The 17121-nt window shown below is 45.9% G+C and overlaps 1 protein-coding gene across 3 annotated transcripts in view; it reads right to left on the reverse strand.

Moving 5' to 3' along the window:
* Positions 1-17121, reverse strand: part of IKBKE (inhibitor of nuclear factor kappa B kinase subunit epsilon) — a 38826-nt gene that overhangs the window by 10362 nt on the left and 11343 nt on the right. For all 3 annotated transcript variants that reach the window (XM_027870762.1, XM_027870763.1, XM_027870761.1), the window contains 10 exons: positions 16288-16398; positions 14930-15109; positions 13197-13393; positions 12223-12287; positions 12025-12116; positions 11537-11623; positions 7983-8058; positions 7722-7834; positions 5083-5159; positions 1704-1743 (listed from right to left, as the gene is read on the reverse strand). In XM_027870762.1, coding sequence (XP_027726563.1) covers positions 1704-1743; positions 5083-5159; positions 7722-7834; positions 7983-8058; positions 11537-11623; positions 12025-12116; positions 12223-12287; positions 13197-13393; positions 14930-15109; positions 16288-16398 — 1038 coding nt within the window. The remainder of the gene's footprint in view (positions 1-1703; positions 1744-5082; positions 5160-7721; positions 7835-7982; positions 8059-11536; positions 11624-12024; positions 12117-12222; positions 12288-13196; positions 13394-14929; positions 15110-16287; positions 16399-17121) is intronic.

Genomic DNA, 17121 nt, shown 5'->3' on the forward strand with positions numbered 1-17121 from the left:
AAAAACAAAACGCAGAAAGCAACATGTAAGTCATCAGTGAAAAGAAAGCTGGTCCCTTTCCTAAACCCCAGAATCTCTAGTCACCATCATCATCATAGAGATGGTGGTAAGAACATGTAATAATAACATAATAATAAATGGAATTGTCAAAACAGATTTATCTAAAACTTTGTCTCTAAATGGGTGCCACATTCAAGAGGGAGAAAAAAAGCTAAAACTCTAAACGGAGAAGGTGAGTCAGGCTGACACATCTGTCCCCTTACACGACACCAAAAACCAACAAAAGAATGTCTAAACAATTTCCTAGGGGTGGTTAGGTGGTGCCATACTGCATAGAGTGATGGGCCTGGAATCAGGAACACTCATCTTCCCAAGTTCAAATCTGGCCTTAGACACTTACTAGCTGTGTGACCCTAAGCAAGTCACTTCACCCTGCTTGCCTCGGTTTCCTAATCTGTAAAACGAGCTGGAGAAGGAGATGACAAACCACTCCAGCATCTTCACCAAGAAAACTCTGATGGGGTCACAAAGAATTGTACACAACTGAACAACAACAAAAGCAATTTCCTCACAGTGCTTATGAAAGGTGGGTAAGATGAGTATTACTACCCCCATTTTACAGATGAGAAGACTGAGGCTCACTCAGAGAGGTTAATACCCACGGTCACACAACTAGTTAGTGTCAGAGCCAGGTCTCATGACTATAAATTCCAACACTGCTATATTTTCCTAGAGGAAATGAGTGGACTAGAGCAGGATTTTATGGAAGGAAGGACAACAAAGGGCTAGGAAGAGGAATGAAAATAGTGAGTTGAAGATTGAACTTCCCAGCTCTATGACTGGGAGCAAACTGGACCTCTGGACCTGCCTCCTGATGGAGGCATCATCCAACCACTGGCCACGGGAGCCACGGAGGGCTTTGTGTGGATGTGCCGTATTGAAGGCGATAACAACCATCCCCCACAAACACCACCAGGACAGGAACTCCAGGGGAAGAAACACTGGGCTGGCAGTAAGGAGGCTCAGGTCCTGACCCTGCTCTGAATAAACCACTTCCCTGCTTTGGGCCTCACTTCCCTAGCCTGAAAAATAAAGGAGTCAGACTAAATGAGCTTAACCAGACCCTTCCAGCTCTAAAATTCTGAGTTGGTGAATAAGTCACTTCATCTCTCAGCATCAGTTTCCTCATCTGCAAAGTGGTAGTACTTCTAACTGGACTACTCATTTCAAAGGAGATTATATTATTTTATATTATTATATTATATTATATTATATTATATTGTATTGTATTATATTATATTATATTATATTATATTATATTATATTATATTATATTATATTATATTATATTATATTTGATCCTGCGGGTCAAATGAAATAATGTATATAAAGTGCTTAATATACGGCTAAGTGCCACATAAATGTCTGCCATTGTGACTGCCATTAAAAAGGCCTGTATTACCCCAGGGATGCAAATAGTTTCCCAGATGCTCTGTTTAACACCAGACAATCTACCATTGCACAGATCAGCCCCTCCAGCGTTAGAAAGAGTGACATGGCGTGACCAAGACTGACATACCACCTCAAGGGGGCGCCAATGGCCAAGGAAGGAAGTGGGGAGGCTGGTGCATGGGTACATCCCTAATATTGGGTTCTCGGTTTCCCTCCCAGCCACCCAGCCCACACACAGTTGCATTACTCACTTATCCAGCTTGTGGATTTGTTCCTCATTGTAGCCCAACCCTAAACAAACAAGAGCAGAAAGGGGAATCAGAGTCAGTTCTCATCAAAGTGACTGTCCAGTGAGCCCTAGGGCTGAGGCGAAGCACGTTCATTCAACTAGGAACACAGGTGTTTAGTAAGATAGCATAAGGTCAGTGGATAGAACACCGGCCCTGGATTCAGGAGGACCTGAGTTCAAACACATAACACTCACTAGTTGTGTGACTCTGGGCAGGTCACTTAACCCAAATCGCCTCACCAAAAAGAAAGAAAAGAAAAAGCATAGGGTCCACCATAATAATCACCACTTCAGTCCAAAACAGTGGAATAATTCATCTATCTTCAATTTTTTTAATTTTTAAAAAAATTTTTAAATTTTTTTTTTTTTAGGCAATTGGGGGTAAGTGACTTGCCCAGAGTCACACAGTCACATAGCTAGTAAGCGTCAAGTGTTTAGTCTGAGGCCGGATTTGAACTCAGGTCCTCCTAGATTTCAGGGCCAGGGTTCTATACACTGCGCCACCTACCTGCTCCAATAATTCCTCTATCAACAAGCATTTAGCGAGCATCTACAAGGCATAGCCACAGGCAGGTCCCAGGGATAGCAAGACAAAAAATGAAACTGTCCCTCTTCTCAAAGAACTTGCCTTTATTTATTTATTATTTATTATTTATTACTCTTGACCCTCCCAAGTTTGGCCTGAATTCCTCTGCAGCCACTGAAAAGGCCATCTTGGTCATTCCCCTAGGAAATGCTGCCCCCTGCTGGTCTTCTAGGAGAATATGACTTTCCAGGCTAATGGGAATCTCAGTGAGGATAGTGCCATCTTTGATGTTTCTCCACCATCTTCCTTTTGGTGTTCCTTCCCGACCTCCCACTTCCCTGTCCTGTGTCCTGCGACCTCAGGACCTTGTTCTCTAATGATTAATATAATCTCCAATGTGTACAAGAGAAGCAGCTAGGAGCAAAGGAAAGAGGGCTGAATTTGGAGTTACTGGGCTCAGATTTAGAGATAAAAGAGAAGGGGAAGGCAACAAACGTTTATTAAGCGCCTACTATGTGCCAAACATTGTAACAGGTTATCAAGTCCAACCCCTCATTTTACAGATGAGGAAACTGAGGCCCAGAGAATTTCAATGATTTGCCCAGGGTCATGCAGCTAGTGTTTATGGCAGGGTTTAAACAAGGGGTGGGGAACCTGTGGCCTTGAGGCCACATGTGGCCCTCTAGGTCCTCAAGTGTGGCCCTTTGACTGAATCCAAACTTCATAGAAAAAATCCCCTTAATAGAAGGATTTGTTCTGTAAAACTTGGACTCAGTTAAAAAACTGCACCCAAGGACCTAGAAGGCCACATGTGGCTTCAAGGCCACAGGTTCCCTAGCCCTGAAATTTAAACTCAGTCTTTCTGACTCCAGGTCCAAGTCTAGGCAACACCTAGCTTGAACTGTGTTCAAATCCCAACTCCGCCACTTGCTACCTTTATAATCTAAGGCTAATAACTTCTCCAGCCTCAGTTTCCTCAATTTTAAAATAAGGGAGATGGCCTAGATGATTTTGAAAAGTTTCTTCTATTTCTCAATCTATGATTCTAGATGGTAAAAAGAGCCCTAGGCTTAGATTTCCTAACAATTACGACTATTTCAGAGTGGGATAGTCTCCTTATAAGGTGGTAAGTTCCTCGTCACTAGAGGTATTCAAGCCAACACTGGATGATCACTTGTTGGAAGTATTGTCAATAACCTTCTTCTTTCTGGTGGGTATTAGACTAGTTAGCCTCTGAGATCCTTTTCAGCTTTGAGATTCAATAATTCTGATTCTGAGCATCAGATTTCTACAAAGCATAACTTCACCAGTACCCAAGGGAGGCACTTTGGGGAGAAGCCTGGTCCAAGTATCCTAAGGGGTTTTAGGTTAGTGAATAGATAGGGATGAACTGCTAGGACATAGGACTGGATTTTAATACTCGTACCTCCCCACCCCATCACAGAATGCCAGAGCTGAAAGGGACCCTAGGGAGCTAACCAACTTGTTCCATTCTTTTTTTTTTTTTTTGGCTAGGCAATGGGATTAAGTGACTTGCCCAAGTATTATATGTCTGAGGCTGGATTTGAATTTAGATCCTCCTGAATCCAGGGCCGGTGCTCTATTCACTGTGCCACCTAGCTACCCCCTAAGTTTTATTTCTTAATCTTGTGTGTGTGTGTGTGAAGTAATTGGGATTAGGTGACTTGCCCATGGTCATGCAGCTAGTGTCAAGTGTCTGAGGCTGGATTTGAACTCGGGTCCTTTTGACCCCAAGGCCAAAGCTCTATCCACTGCACCACCTAGCTGCCCAGTTATTCCCAAAGTGGCAAGGGTAGGCTTTTTTTTTTTGAGCAAGGCAATCAGGGTTAAGTGACTTGCCCAGGGTCACACAGCTAGTAAATGTCTGAGGTCACATTTGAACTCAGGTCCTCCTGACTCCAGGTCCAGTGTTCTATCCACTGCACCACCTAGCTGCCCAGAATACTGTAATCTCCTTTTTTCTGGGTTTGTTTTATTTATTTATTTATTTTTGGCCAGGCAATTAGGGTTAAGCGACTTGCCCAGGGTCACACAGCTAGTGAGTGTCAAGTGTTTGGTCTGAGGCCAGATTTGAACTCAGGTCCTCCTGACTCCGGGTCCGGTGCTATATCTACTGTGCCATCTAGCTGCCTCAATTCTTATTTATAGATGTGGAAACTAAGGCCCAGGATGACTAAGTGAGCTAGTCATGGTCTTATACCTATTGAATAGGGAAGCCAGGGATAAAACCCAAATCCAATTCAAAAACAAATCCAAATCTAGTCCTCTCTCCACTATGCCACACTGCCCTTCCCACTCCCACAATACAGTTACAGGGCATGAACTACCTTTAAAACTTTATAGCCACATCCCAGCCTCATCTTCCTTCCAGTTGGCCAGATTAACCTACTCCATCATCATAACTGGCTCACATACAGCCCTTCAGTGCTGTCCTCTGAATATGCTACCCTTATCCCCACCTTGCTGGGCTTTGCCCCTGCAATGCCCTCCTTCCCTATCCACATTCTAGTCTTTCATCCATTTTTCAAGGCCCACTCTACCACAAAGCTTTCACTGGTCTCCAGCCCTTACTGATTTCCCTTCTCCCCTCTACTCACAGCCCTTCATGACCTCATCACTCAATACTCCTGAGCAACAATGCCACAACAGGTCGTATCACCTCCTGCCTTGATCCTCTGCCAACTAGACTGTAAGCTCCATGAAAGCAAGAGCTTCCAATGCTTCTCTGCAGCCTCACATTGTACTAGGCATGGAAGAGGCCTCAATAACTAGGTGAATGAAGGAAGCTGCTCACCTGGCCTCATCCTGGCTTTCTTGAATTGCTTGTAGATAACATTCATCTTGTCCAGGCAGCATTGAATCTGATGGGTACTGGGGGTCAAGAGAAAGGCCCCAATAGGAAAGTCAAATAGCATTAGAGAGAATCCTTGGCAGGGGAAGGAGGTTGGCTGCCTTAGGGGCCAGAGGAAACCCTCCCCACCTCAGCTTTTCCAAGATATTTGGTCAAGGAGGAGGTGTCATGGAGGGGCAGCCAAGAGCTGTTCCCATACCAGCCTTTCCTGATAATCTCTGTCTGCCCACCCCACCTCCCCTCCCCCCACTCTGGCAAAGGCACAACTATCCCAGTTATCACACAGAGGAGACTGAGCAAAGGTTTCCTCCTGCGTCTTCCAGATGTCATATACTCTAAATAGAGCAGGAGGTCTTGGGATTATCGGACTCAAGGAGGAAACTTTCAGACACTGAGGCACATACCACAGGAGTGGCGATGGCATTGGGGGAGAGAAGAGAGTAGCAAGGCGTTCTTAATTTGCCTCCTCAACTTTTTCCAGGTCCCCTTTGTGGGTTGGCTGTCTTCTGCCATCAGAATGTAAGCTCCTTAGTATGTTTTGCATGACTGTACATGTATATCAAATTGCTTGCCTTCTCCATGGGGGAGAGGGGGAGGGAGGGAAGGAAGAAGAGAGAGAATTTGGAACTCAAAACTTTTTGAAAATGAATGTTAAAAGGATCCAAGACATCTCCAAAGGCCTCATGATGGAAAATGCTATCCACATCCAAAGAAAGAACTATGGAGTTTGAATGCAGATTGAAGCATACTATTTGCTGTTTTTTTTTTTCTTCTGTTGTGTTTTGTTTCCTCTTTCTGATGGTTCCTCCTGTTGCTTCTAATTCTTACTTACAACATCACTAATGTGAAAATATGTTTAACAGGAATTAAACCATCTTTAATAGGAATTAAACTCCTGTCCACTGGGAGGGAGGTAGGAAGGGATGGGGAGAAAAATTTAAAACTCAAAAGCTTGCGGAAATGATTGTTGATAATTCAAAATAAATTAATTAAAAAAAAGAAATGATGAGCAGACAGACTTCAGAAAAACATGGAAAGACTTATATGAACTGATGCTGAGTGAAATGAGCAGAACCAGGAGAACATTGTACACAGTAACAGCCACATTGTGCAATGACTGACTTTGATAGACTTAGCTCTTCTCAGCAATGCAAGGATCTAAGACAACTCCAAAAGACTCACGATGGAAAACGCTATCCCCATCCAGAGAAAGAACCATGGAGTCGGGATGTAGATGGAAGCATACTACTTGCTCTTCTTTTCTTTTGTTGTTTTGTTTTATTTCTTCTTTCTCCTGGTTCCTCCCATTAGTTCTAATTCATCTATATATCATGACTAATGTGAATATATGCTTAATATGAATGTATAAGTAGAGCCTATATCAGATTACATGCCATCTTGGGGAAGGGGGAGGAGAAGGAGGGGGAGAAAATTTAAAACTCAAAATCTTATGGAAGTGAATGTTGAAAACTAAAAATAAATAAATTATTTTAAAAATGAATGTTAAAATCTTTTTATATGTAATTGAGGAAAAATAAAATATTACATTTTTTAAAAAGAATGTAAGCTCCTTGAGGGCAGAGACTGTCTTGGCTGTTTGTATATCCTTGCTGCTCAGCACAATGCCTGGTATATAGTAAGTAATTAAATAAATGCCCTTTCTATCTATAGACCCACCTGTCTATCAAATCTTCACCCAAAGGATAGATTATATTGTGTATCTTAATGGTTTATGGGGGTGCCTCCTAGAGGCAAAGTTCCTTGATAAAAGCCCTGGGTATTTCAAGATTTTAACTGATCTTCCTTCTCCCCATTTTAGACTAGAGACAATGTCCCAATTTTATTTTTAAGACCCTCTAGGGGTCTCACTCCATCCTCTGAGCTGAGGCCCACTTCCTTCCTATTTCATCTTGACTATAATGCCAAAGCTGAAACTATTGACGGAGTGGGGTTTTGGTTCCACTAAGGTCTGAATTCAAATTCTTGGGCGACTCCGGGTACGCTGATGCCAAAGAGGGATTTGATAAGGAGAAAAGGCTGGCTTTCTTTTGGGATATCTCTTGTCTGGGGGAAGAGGAATAGCAAGGTTGCTGCCTAGGAAAGGATCTTATCAATAACCCAGCCTTAATTCTTGTCATAGTCCCACGACCTCTCCATCTCTCCTCCCCTCTGAGGCTTGACTTAATCTGGGCTCTTCTCACTGGGGCTATTCATATTCCTTGGTTCCCCCATCCCAATGTACATCTTTCTAAGCCCCTAACACATTACTCAGGCTAGTGGGACAAGACATCACACAGGAAAGGAAAAGAGAATGGATCTCAAAAGAATTTGGGGGCTTTTCAGATTTTCATAGTGCGTTGAACTCGGGGTCAGAGAACCTGGATTCAAAACCTGGCCTTGCTATTTTTTGCCTGTGTGACTTTGGGCAAATCACTTAGCTTCTCTGGGCCTCAGTCTCCTCATCTGTAAAACAAGGGGGTTGGATTAGATGATGTCTAAGGTCCCTTTCTATTGCAGATCTATGATTCTATGAATTATGACTCCTCCCAACCCACCCCGCAAAAAAGGAAAATCCCACAGACCTTCTGTCTTCATGTACCTGATCCCAGTTCTTCACCAGCTCAGAGGACAGGCTGCTTAGACTAGTTTGGGTCTCCATAATATTTTGGGAACATCTGGAAAAGATCTCGTTAATCTAGGGAGCAGAAAGGAAAGGGTTTGTGTAGCTCTCTTGCCCATCAGAGATGCCCACTTGGAGGCCGAGGTGTGGATAAGTGGGCCTCCCCCAAATCATTCCAAGTCAACGATCGGCCCCACCTACCCCACAGCCCAGGTGCACTCACAGTCTGTAGCTTGGACCTCAGCTCTGCTGCCTCCTTCAGCTCTGGCACCTCTGACTCCCCAGTCACGGAGGCAATCCTGGAGACAAGGAAGAATATATTCTCCAGATATATTTTGAATTCTCTCTCTCTGGGCCACATGGGTGTGGAAGTTATACCCATCTACTGTTAGCTAGCAGGCTATGGGGCTGCTGCCCTGGAGTAACAAGCAGGGTTAAGAAATTCCTGGTCAAGGGACTCCTGATCACCTGAATTACTTCAACCTAGTTCATTCACTTGATGAAATTATAGGCTGCAATGTGCAGTTAATAGAGATGATGAGATATAATTGCTCATTCCTTTTACAAGCTGTGAATGGGTCATTTCAAGTTTGAAAAGAGTCAGTCCTTATATCTCATTGCCTGTTACCTAGATCCCAGAATTAAGGTTAAGGGGACTTGATCAGGGGTCTTCTAAAGAATAGCACCCCCCCCCCACCCATCATTGTACATATACACACTGTGCTCAGATATTAAGTGTGGAGTCTTGAACTTTAGACTGGAGGTGAGCTGATATAAGGAGATTGTAGAGGAGTGGGAGGCGAGGACATGTGGAGGAGAAGAATAGGCAGGTAACCTACCTAAGGTCATAGAGCACAGGAAAGTAAACACCAGCAATAGCATGCTACCCTTCATTCTCTTGCTTCCTCTTCTCCTCTCACAGTCATAAGAGACAGTTCATGCAGTGGGAAAAACACTTGGAAGCCTCTACTAGCTGTGTGACCCGGGTCATGCCTTTTAACCTTTTAGCCTCAGTTTGTCATCCATAAATTGGGAATCATTGCATAACTTACCTCACAAGTGCATTACAAGGAAAGAGCTTTAAGGTTTAAAAAATACTATAGAAAGGGGAGTGATTTAAAATATTCTGGGGGGCAGCTAGGTGGCGCAGTGGATAGAGCACTGGCCCTGAAGTCAAGAGGACCTGAGTTCAAATTCGGCCTCAGACCAAACACTTGACACTTACTAGCTGTGGGACCCTGGGCAAGTCACTTAACCCCAACTGCCCAAAAGAAAAAAAATAAATAAAATAAAATAAGTCTGGAAAACCATAGGGTCTAGAACAGGTGGGGAACCTTCGGTCTTGAGGCCACATGTGGGCCCTCTAGGTTCTCAAGTTCGGCCCTTTGACTGAATCCAAACTTCATAGAACAAATCCCTTTAATAAAATGATTTGTTCTGTAAAACTTGCACTCAAGAACCTAGAAGGCCAGGTTTGGCCTCAAGGCCCCAGTTTCCCCACCCCTAGTCCAGCACTAGTGTCTCTCACTCCCAAGCAATCTAATGACAACTCAACGAGGAGCTGGTAAGCTGTAGTAGGTAGAATAAGAAAAATCTACTGAGTCAGGAGGCAAGGGAGGGTCTGAAAAGGGGGTCAGGAGCCAAGGGGGCAGAGGCATTGACTAAAGGAGAGGGTGCTCAGCAAAAAGCGGTGAGAAGGGGACTTCCCTATTGCCTCCAGGATCAAACAGAAAGTCCTCTGTTCAGCAAAGTCTTTCACAATCTGGCCCCTTCCAACCTTTCCAGTCTTAGACTCTGCCATCCAGTGGCGCTGGCCTCCTGGCTGCTCCTCACACAGGACACTCCATCTCTCTGGTCCCGGTATTTTCACTGGAAAGCCCACCCTCCTCATCTCCATCTCCTGGCTTCCTTCAAGTCTCAGCTAACCCCTTCTACAGATCCCTTTTTAGATCCCTCTCAATTCTACTGCCTTTCTTGTTGATTGTCTCCAATTCATCCTGTATGTACATCGGTTGTCTTTTTCATTAGACTGTGAGTTCCTTGAGGGCAGGGGCTGTTTTCTGCCTTTTTTTTTTTTTTTTGGTGTAGCACAGTGCCTGGCACATAATAGGCACTTAATTAATACTTGCTGGCTCGACTTGAAACAGCTGGAAGGAAGGGGGGAGGAATTCAGCAGAAGGGGTGGAAAATCACCACACACAGAAGCCTTCGTGCATCATCACCTAGATGCCTAGGGCTTTGGCTTTCCCCAAAAGTCAAAGCCAGATCATCAAAACATCTCAAATTTCACCGCTGAAATTGCTGGTGGTTTCAGACTCAAAGAGTAAAGCACAAAGGGCCGAATATGTTCCTAAGTGAATGGAACCATGAAATGCTTTGGAGGGGACTATGCAGACTGAGGAGTCAATGCTTTAGTTATACAGATGAGGACACTGAAGTCCAGAGTGGTTAAGTAAGTTGTTCAAGGCCACAGAAAATTAGCAGCATAATCCAAATTTGCAGGCTTGACCCCATTTGCCTCCCAACAAACTGACTTCCTGGTGGATGGTTTAAATGTTCCTCAGAAAAGGGTGGCTCTGGAGCACAGGCTTCCCAGCTGTGGTGACCTCATTTCTTTCAGGCCACAGTCCCAGAAGACAGGGATGTCGGGCCAAAGTGACTCAGCCCCCCTGCAAAGGAAACTCCCAACTCCTCCCCAGGGGCAAGCCGGGCAAGAGCAGAGATCGCTAGATATGCCTGGTGTCTCTCTCAGTCCATGTCTTCTACTGGAAAGGCTGGGGCTGCTCACAGCCTGGTCATCCAGGCTTCCCAGCCTGGGACAGAGGCTCAGGCCCAAAGGTGAACCCTGGCAAAATGTAACCCATTAGGGGAATGAGATTGCCCGGAGGCATTCGCAGCAGCATCTGGTCTGAGATCTCCCAGGATGCACCTGCTTGGTTCATCTCTTACCTTATCCTCCCTTCCCCCCCCCCAGCCTTTCCCCTCTACTGTCCTCTGAGAAGCCTGAGATGGAGACAAGAGCTGGAGGGTTAGGAGGCCAGGGGCTGTGGCCTCAAGAAGGAAGGAGAGCCCAGAGGAAGAAGGAGATTACAGGACCATATATCTGGACCTGGTCATCTCTTATTTTACAGATGAAGGGCCTGGAGCTTGAGGTGACTTTCCAAGGTCACACAAGCATCAGAGATAAGGAACCCATATCTTACAAGTTCAGAGCCAACCATCTTTCCACTGTTCCTCGTTCCTGGCTGATGTGTGTGTGTTTGAGGGAGAGATTGTTGCATGGTGACTCCCAGACACCGCCTCTCTTAGGCTTAGCAGCCCATCAAGTTCAAGTTCAAGTTCAAATTTCCTTCAGAAGAAGACTTTTTCTTTTTCTTTTGGTGAGGCAGTCAGGGTTAAGTGACTTGCCCAGGGTCACACAGCTAGTTAAGTGTTAAGTGTCTGAGGCTGGATTTGAACTCAGGCCTTCCTGACTCCAAGGCCAGAGCTCTATTCGCTGTTCCACCTAGCTGCCCCAGAAGACTTTTCTTGAGACACAACAGTGGGGTAGACAGAGCTGGGAGTCCAGCTAGGAAGGGCAAGGGGCCCCACCTACCCCTTTCCTAGAGTACTGGTAGGGTTCAGTCATCAAAAGGGTGTTAGATTGAAAAGGAAGCCAGGCTTTCCAGCCATTGCCACCAGGATTTCTAAGGCTAAGGCATGGACACAGGACGGAGTCAAGGAGAGCCAGGAGATCACGATGGGGTTTCGCCCCTCCATTTTAGTTCAGACACCTACCCTTCAGTGCCCAGATTGGGGCTCAGGAACAAGAGGGCAGTCTGGGTGGTCTCCAAGGTCCGCCCACACGTGGCCTTGAGCTCCTCCCTGTATAAGATCCAAGCCCCACCCCACCCCACCAGCGGAGGTGAGAGACTCCTCCATGAGCCAGCACCCTGAGCTCAGGGCCTCAAGTCTAGAAAGCCACCTGATTCTGTGAGGCAATCTAGAGGATGGTTTGAGTTAGGGTTAGGGGATCAGGTCAGGGATAGGGATCACAGAGAGGGGACAAGATGAGGTGACAGGGAGGGAGGGTAGGGTCAGGGCAGTAAAAACTCTGTAGTGATTAGGTAAGAGCTTTTCATCTTGGGAGGGTCTGGGCTGAGTGCTCAGAGGAAGGGGAAGGGGCTGGTGGTCTAGCTTCTACCACTGCTACCCAGCCAAGATGATGGTCCCCAGCCCCATCTGGTCCCTTCTCCCCCACCTCAGCCCCACCCCAAGGTACCTACACCACCCAATGCAGCCCCCGAAGCATCATTTCCTGACCGTCCAGCAGTGCCCGGGAGATCCTCAGCACTTGGTGGCCCACGCTCAGCACACCCTGTGACACAGACAGGTGGGCTCAGGGCCCACCCTTCCCTCCCACCTTTCAGGGAGGTTCCCCCCACCTTCCCCTGCTCAGACTACCGAGGGCCCCTTGTCCTTACCTTGGCTGTGTTGTAATCAGCCTGCAGGTCCACCTTGGGCACAAACTTGGGAACATCCAGGGATGCTGGGGACAGATCAAGGCCCTGATTACAGCCACTGAGCAACCCCACCTTCTTCCATGCCTTAGCTTCAACTCCAATTCACTTTTCTATCCATCAATCACACACACACACACACACACACACACACACACACACACACACACACACACACACACCTCTTACCTGTCCCCTAACCTACCTCCCCTAATCCTTATGACCTGTCACTCATCTGAGTTTCCTAGGATCTTCTCACCCTGTCCTTTTTCCCCTCTCCACCAGTCCACCGTTCTTAAATTCAAATTAATCTTGGGTGTTACATTTGTATTCTGATAGTGACCTCTTGTGGTCATTCTGGAGAATAACAGGCCTGACATGCAGACACTAGGAAAAAGACCAGTTGCCATCTCTGGGCACTCTGCCACCCTTGCCCCCACAGCACCCGGCTCCCACCTGGCACAGAATTTAAATCCTATACATGGACCTAAAGGCAAAGCTGGGATGGGTCTCATCCTAAGGGAGCTATCTACATTAGTGTGATATATGTAAAGCACTTTGCAAATCTTAAAACAGGATAGAAATGTTAGCTATTCTTTTCCTCTTCTGATCCTCTAAGGCTGTGGCCACTGATCCCACAGCAACAAACAAAGAAGATGCCCTTAACACAGAAGCCAAGCTAAGCTGTCACAGTCATTCATAGTCTCCTGATACATCTGGATGACAGGTGAACAAAAGCAAGGTCCCAAGGGGTCAAGGCAGAGGTCACCCAAACACAGAGGCAGAGCCAGGATTATCTCCAGGCCTCCCGTGTCTGGGAACCCCCCAGAATGACCTGGCAAAAAGAATTAGCCAACCCCTGGCTTCTAGCATCTCTGGTGAGAAAAGACATTGGACGTGTCTCATGAGGCCTTACTCACGGCCAGAGCCCTACTCACGGTCTCTGAAGACCAGCCCCGTGGGGTTTTCACTATCTTCACTGAGCAGGGTCAAAGGGCTATCCTCAGTTGTATGAGCCAGATGTTGGGCTGGGAGGCTGGGCTCCAGGAAGCAAGGGTGGCCTTGAAAGAAGTATTCCTGATGGCTGGACTCCACACTGGTCTGCTTATACACGCCCTCCAAGAAGATGCCTATCCTAGACGCAGGAGGGATAGACCACAGTTTAGAGCTTCAAGGTCCCAGAGCACTCTCCTAGTAAAGGCCCAGCGAGGCAGGTAGCACAGGTGTGAATATTCCCCTTACAAAGAAAAGGAATCGGAAGTGCAGAGAGGTTAAGTGATTTATGCACAGTCACACAGCCAGGAAGTGCTAGAGACCCAGAGTAAATGTCCTGAACCTAGGTCTACTGATGCCAAGCCCAGGACTCTTTGCTACTCTCTAAAACCATGGTTGAAGAAAGAAGGCCCGGAAGGAAGAGGCAACTTCAAGTACGGGAGGAGACCCCCCTACCTTCCACTTATCGAGGGCATTCAGTCCCGATGTGCTCTATAGTAAACTAGAGCAATGGGTCTGTTTTAGAGAGGGGGAGGCAAATTGAAGCCCAGAGGGGTAAAGAGGTGGGCCTCTGGTCACATGAGGCCCAGCCAAAACCAGAACCCAGGCAGGGCATCACGACATGGTATAAAAAAGAAAACACTGGATTTGAAGTCACAGGGCCTGGGTTTTATACTTATTACGTGTATAATCATGGGCAATTTACCTGGGCCTCAGTTTCCTTGTCTGTAAAATGAGTGGGTTGAATTATACAATCTGTAAAGTGCTTTAAAGCCTAATATCCTAGGAATCCTGAAACCCAACTCAGGGGTCTAGCTACCTTATCATCATCACCATGCATGCATTGAGCATCTACTACATGCATACTTGGTGCTAAGCATCTACTACATACTACATCGTGCTAAGCACTGGGGATTCAAAAGAGGCAAAAAGCAAATGGTCGAACAAAATATAGCATACAAATATAATGGGGTACTATTGTGCCATAAGAAATGAGAACCTTAGACTGTGGACTCCTTGAGAGCAGAGAACCCTGTGTCTTTCTTTGAATACCCAGTACTCAGCACAGGGCCTGACACATAGTAGGTGCTTGATTAATGCTAGCTGATAGACTGATGAAAGGGACAGGGTCACAGAAACCTAGAAAGATTTGTATGAACTGATACAGAATAAAAACAGCAGAACCAGAACAACTTAAACAATAACAATATTACAAAAACAAATAACTTTGGGAGACTTTAGAACTCTGATCAATACAATGATCAACCCCTATTCCAGAGGACTGGAAACATGAAATGCACTTTCTACGTCTTGACGGGGAGGTGATCAACTGAATATTCAGAATGAGAAATCCGTTTTTTGATGTGACCAATGTGCAAATTGTTTTGTTTGTGTGTATTTGTTACAAGGGTTTTCTTTTTACTTTTTCCTTTCTTAATGGTGGAGGGAAGAAAAAAATAAATGCTTAATTAAAAAATAATTAACCTCCCCCCACCAAAGGATGCATTCTCTTTAAATCCCCAAACTTCTATTAACTTTCCTCTGGCACTGAGTCATCTCCTTCCTCTTCTCTCACACCTTCTCTTCCTCCAGTGAAAGAGTAGTGTCTCTCTCATGTATCACTGGAAGAGAAGGGGAGCTCCCTCCCACCCTCGCTTGCACAGCAGGCCCAACTTACGTGTTGTGGGCATGAATGTAGACATGGTGCAGGACAGCCCGAGACAGAGAAAATACATGGACCACAATCCGCTGAAGGATGTCACTGGTCTCAGCAAAGAACTGGTCAAAACCCCAACACTTCTCTTGATCCACCTCCAGGATGTTGGCCAGGATTGGCACCAGCTGGGCCTGCAGCCCCCTGTCCCAGTTGGGGATATGAACCATCAGCAGCCAAGCTCCAAGCAAGCCTGCGCCATCTTAGCCCTGCACTCTTTACCATCCATTCAAGAAATTAACAATAACTCTTGCTGAAGCCTGCTGGCTTCCCTGGCTTCCTTTGTGACTCAGTTCACATTCTACTGTAGCAGGAGGCCTTTCCTGACCCCTTTTTATTCCTCCCACCACCACCATTGCAATCCTCTTCAATACCTTCCTTCCTGAGATCCATATATCTTGTACGTACCCAATTATCTGTATGTTGTGTCCCCCATTAGATTGTGAGCTCCTTGAGGGCAGGGACTATTTTGTGCCTTTCTTCCTATATCTATCTCTTCCATTGTTTGTGTTTAAACTTCTTGAAAAGGGGCAGTTTGGTGGCACAGTGGATAGGGCACCAGGCCTGGAGTCAGGAAAACCTGAGTTCAAATCCAGCCTCAGACACTCACTAACTGTGTGACTCTGGGCAAGTCACTTAACATCTATTTGCCTCAGTTTCCTCATCTGTAAAATGGAGATAATAATAGCACCTACTTCCCACGGTTGTTGTGAGGATCGAATGGGACAATATTTGTACAGTGCTTTAGCACTGTGCCTGGCACATTGTAAATGCTATATAAATGTTTACGCTTATTATTATTGTTATTATTATAACAATAGAGGTCTCCCTCCCCTTTGTCTCTTCTCTGTCTCTTCTTAAATCCTTACAATCTCTCTATCCCTACTTCCTGTTAACACAGTGCCTGGCACAGAGTAGGCACTTAATAAATGCTGACTGACTCATAAAGCCCTGGGAGGTGAGTGATGTGAATATTATCACCCCATTTTATAGATGAGGAAACTGCCAGCATCGCACAGCTAGGAGTGTGAAGCTAGGAGCTGGAAATGTCAGTCTAGGTTTCTTATGAGTCCAAGGCCAGAACTACTTCTGTTACACCATAGGGCTGACCAGTGAGGTTGGATGGAGGGGAGGAGGGTGGACCAGGAAGAACTCTTAGCGTTGAACGGACAAAGCCTATTATGCACCCAGCCAGGACCAGGACCAGGACCAGGACCAGGACCAGGACCAGGATGCAGAACTCTCAGCTCCCAGTTGAAAGAATAGAACATATAGGACAGACCCAAGCCTCAGCTGGCCTCAGCCCCAGGATCACTACTTACAGGGACAGCCTGCAGGTGACGGGCAGCTTGTAACTCCACTCCAGGGGCCCGTTTTCTCGTTTTTGGGTGCCTGCAATGGCCCCAGTTGGTTTCTCTGTGGTGATCCTGAACCTGGAAGGAAGGGGAACCCAGGGTCAGGAAAAACTCCCAGGTTTCCATGCCATTGCAGAACAAAGAAGGTGTACACGTAGAGAACGTAAGCTTCAGAGACTGTTAGTACTACAAGATAGGGAGAAAAAAAGACAGAGAAAGAGAGAGAGGACAGAGACAGAGAGAGAAATAGAGACAGAGACAAAGAGATAGAGAGAGAAAAGAGAGAGACAGAGAGACAGAGAGAGAAAAAAAGACAGAGAAAGAGAGAGAGAGAAAGAGAAAAAGGGAGGGACAGAGAGAGAGGCACAGACAGAGAGAGAAACAGAGAGAAACAGAGATAGACAAAGAAAGAGAAAGAGACAGAGAGATCTCATATATCTCATTTTATCCTCACAACAACCGTGGGAGTTGGGAGCTAATTATCATCCCTATTTTACAGACAAGGAAATGGAGGCAGACACAGGCTAAGCGCCTTGCCCAAGGTCACACAGGTATGAAGTGTCTGAGGCCAGATTGCACTTGGGTCTTCCTGACTCCAGGCCCAGTACTCTAACTATTGCGGCATGTAGCTGGCACATAATTGGAACCACAGCTCCAACAGTTACTTAAGCACTGTTACATTTTTGTCTTGGTGTCTCCAGCCTACTTACACATAGTGTCTGGAACATAATAGGAGCTTACTACATGCTTATTAATCAAGTGATTGGGAAGTGAAGACACTTGTATAAAATCACACAGCGC

This window comes from Vombatus ursinus, unplaced genomic scaffold (genome assembly GCF_900497805.2).
Source record: "Vombatus ursinus unplaced genomic scaffold, bare-nosed wombat genome assembly UNPS02014798.1, whole genome shotgun sequence".
NCBI lineage: Eukaryota > Metazoa > Chordata > Mammalia > Diprotodontia > Vombatidae > Vombatus > Vombatus ursinus.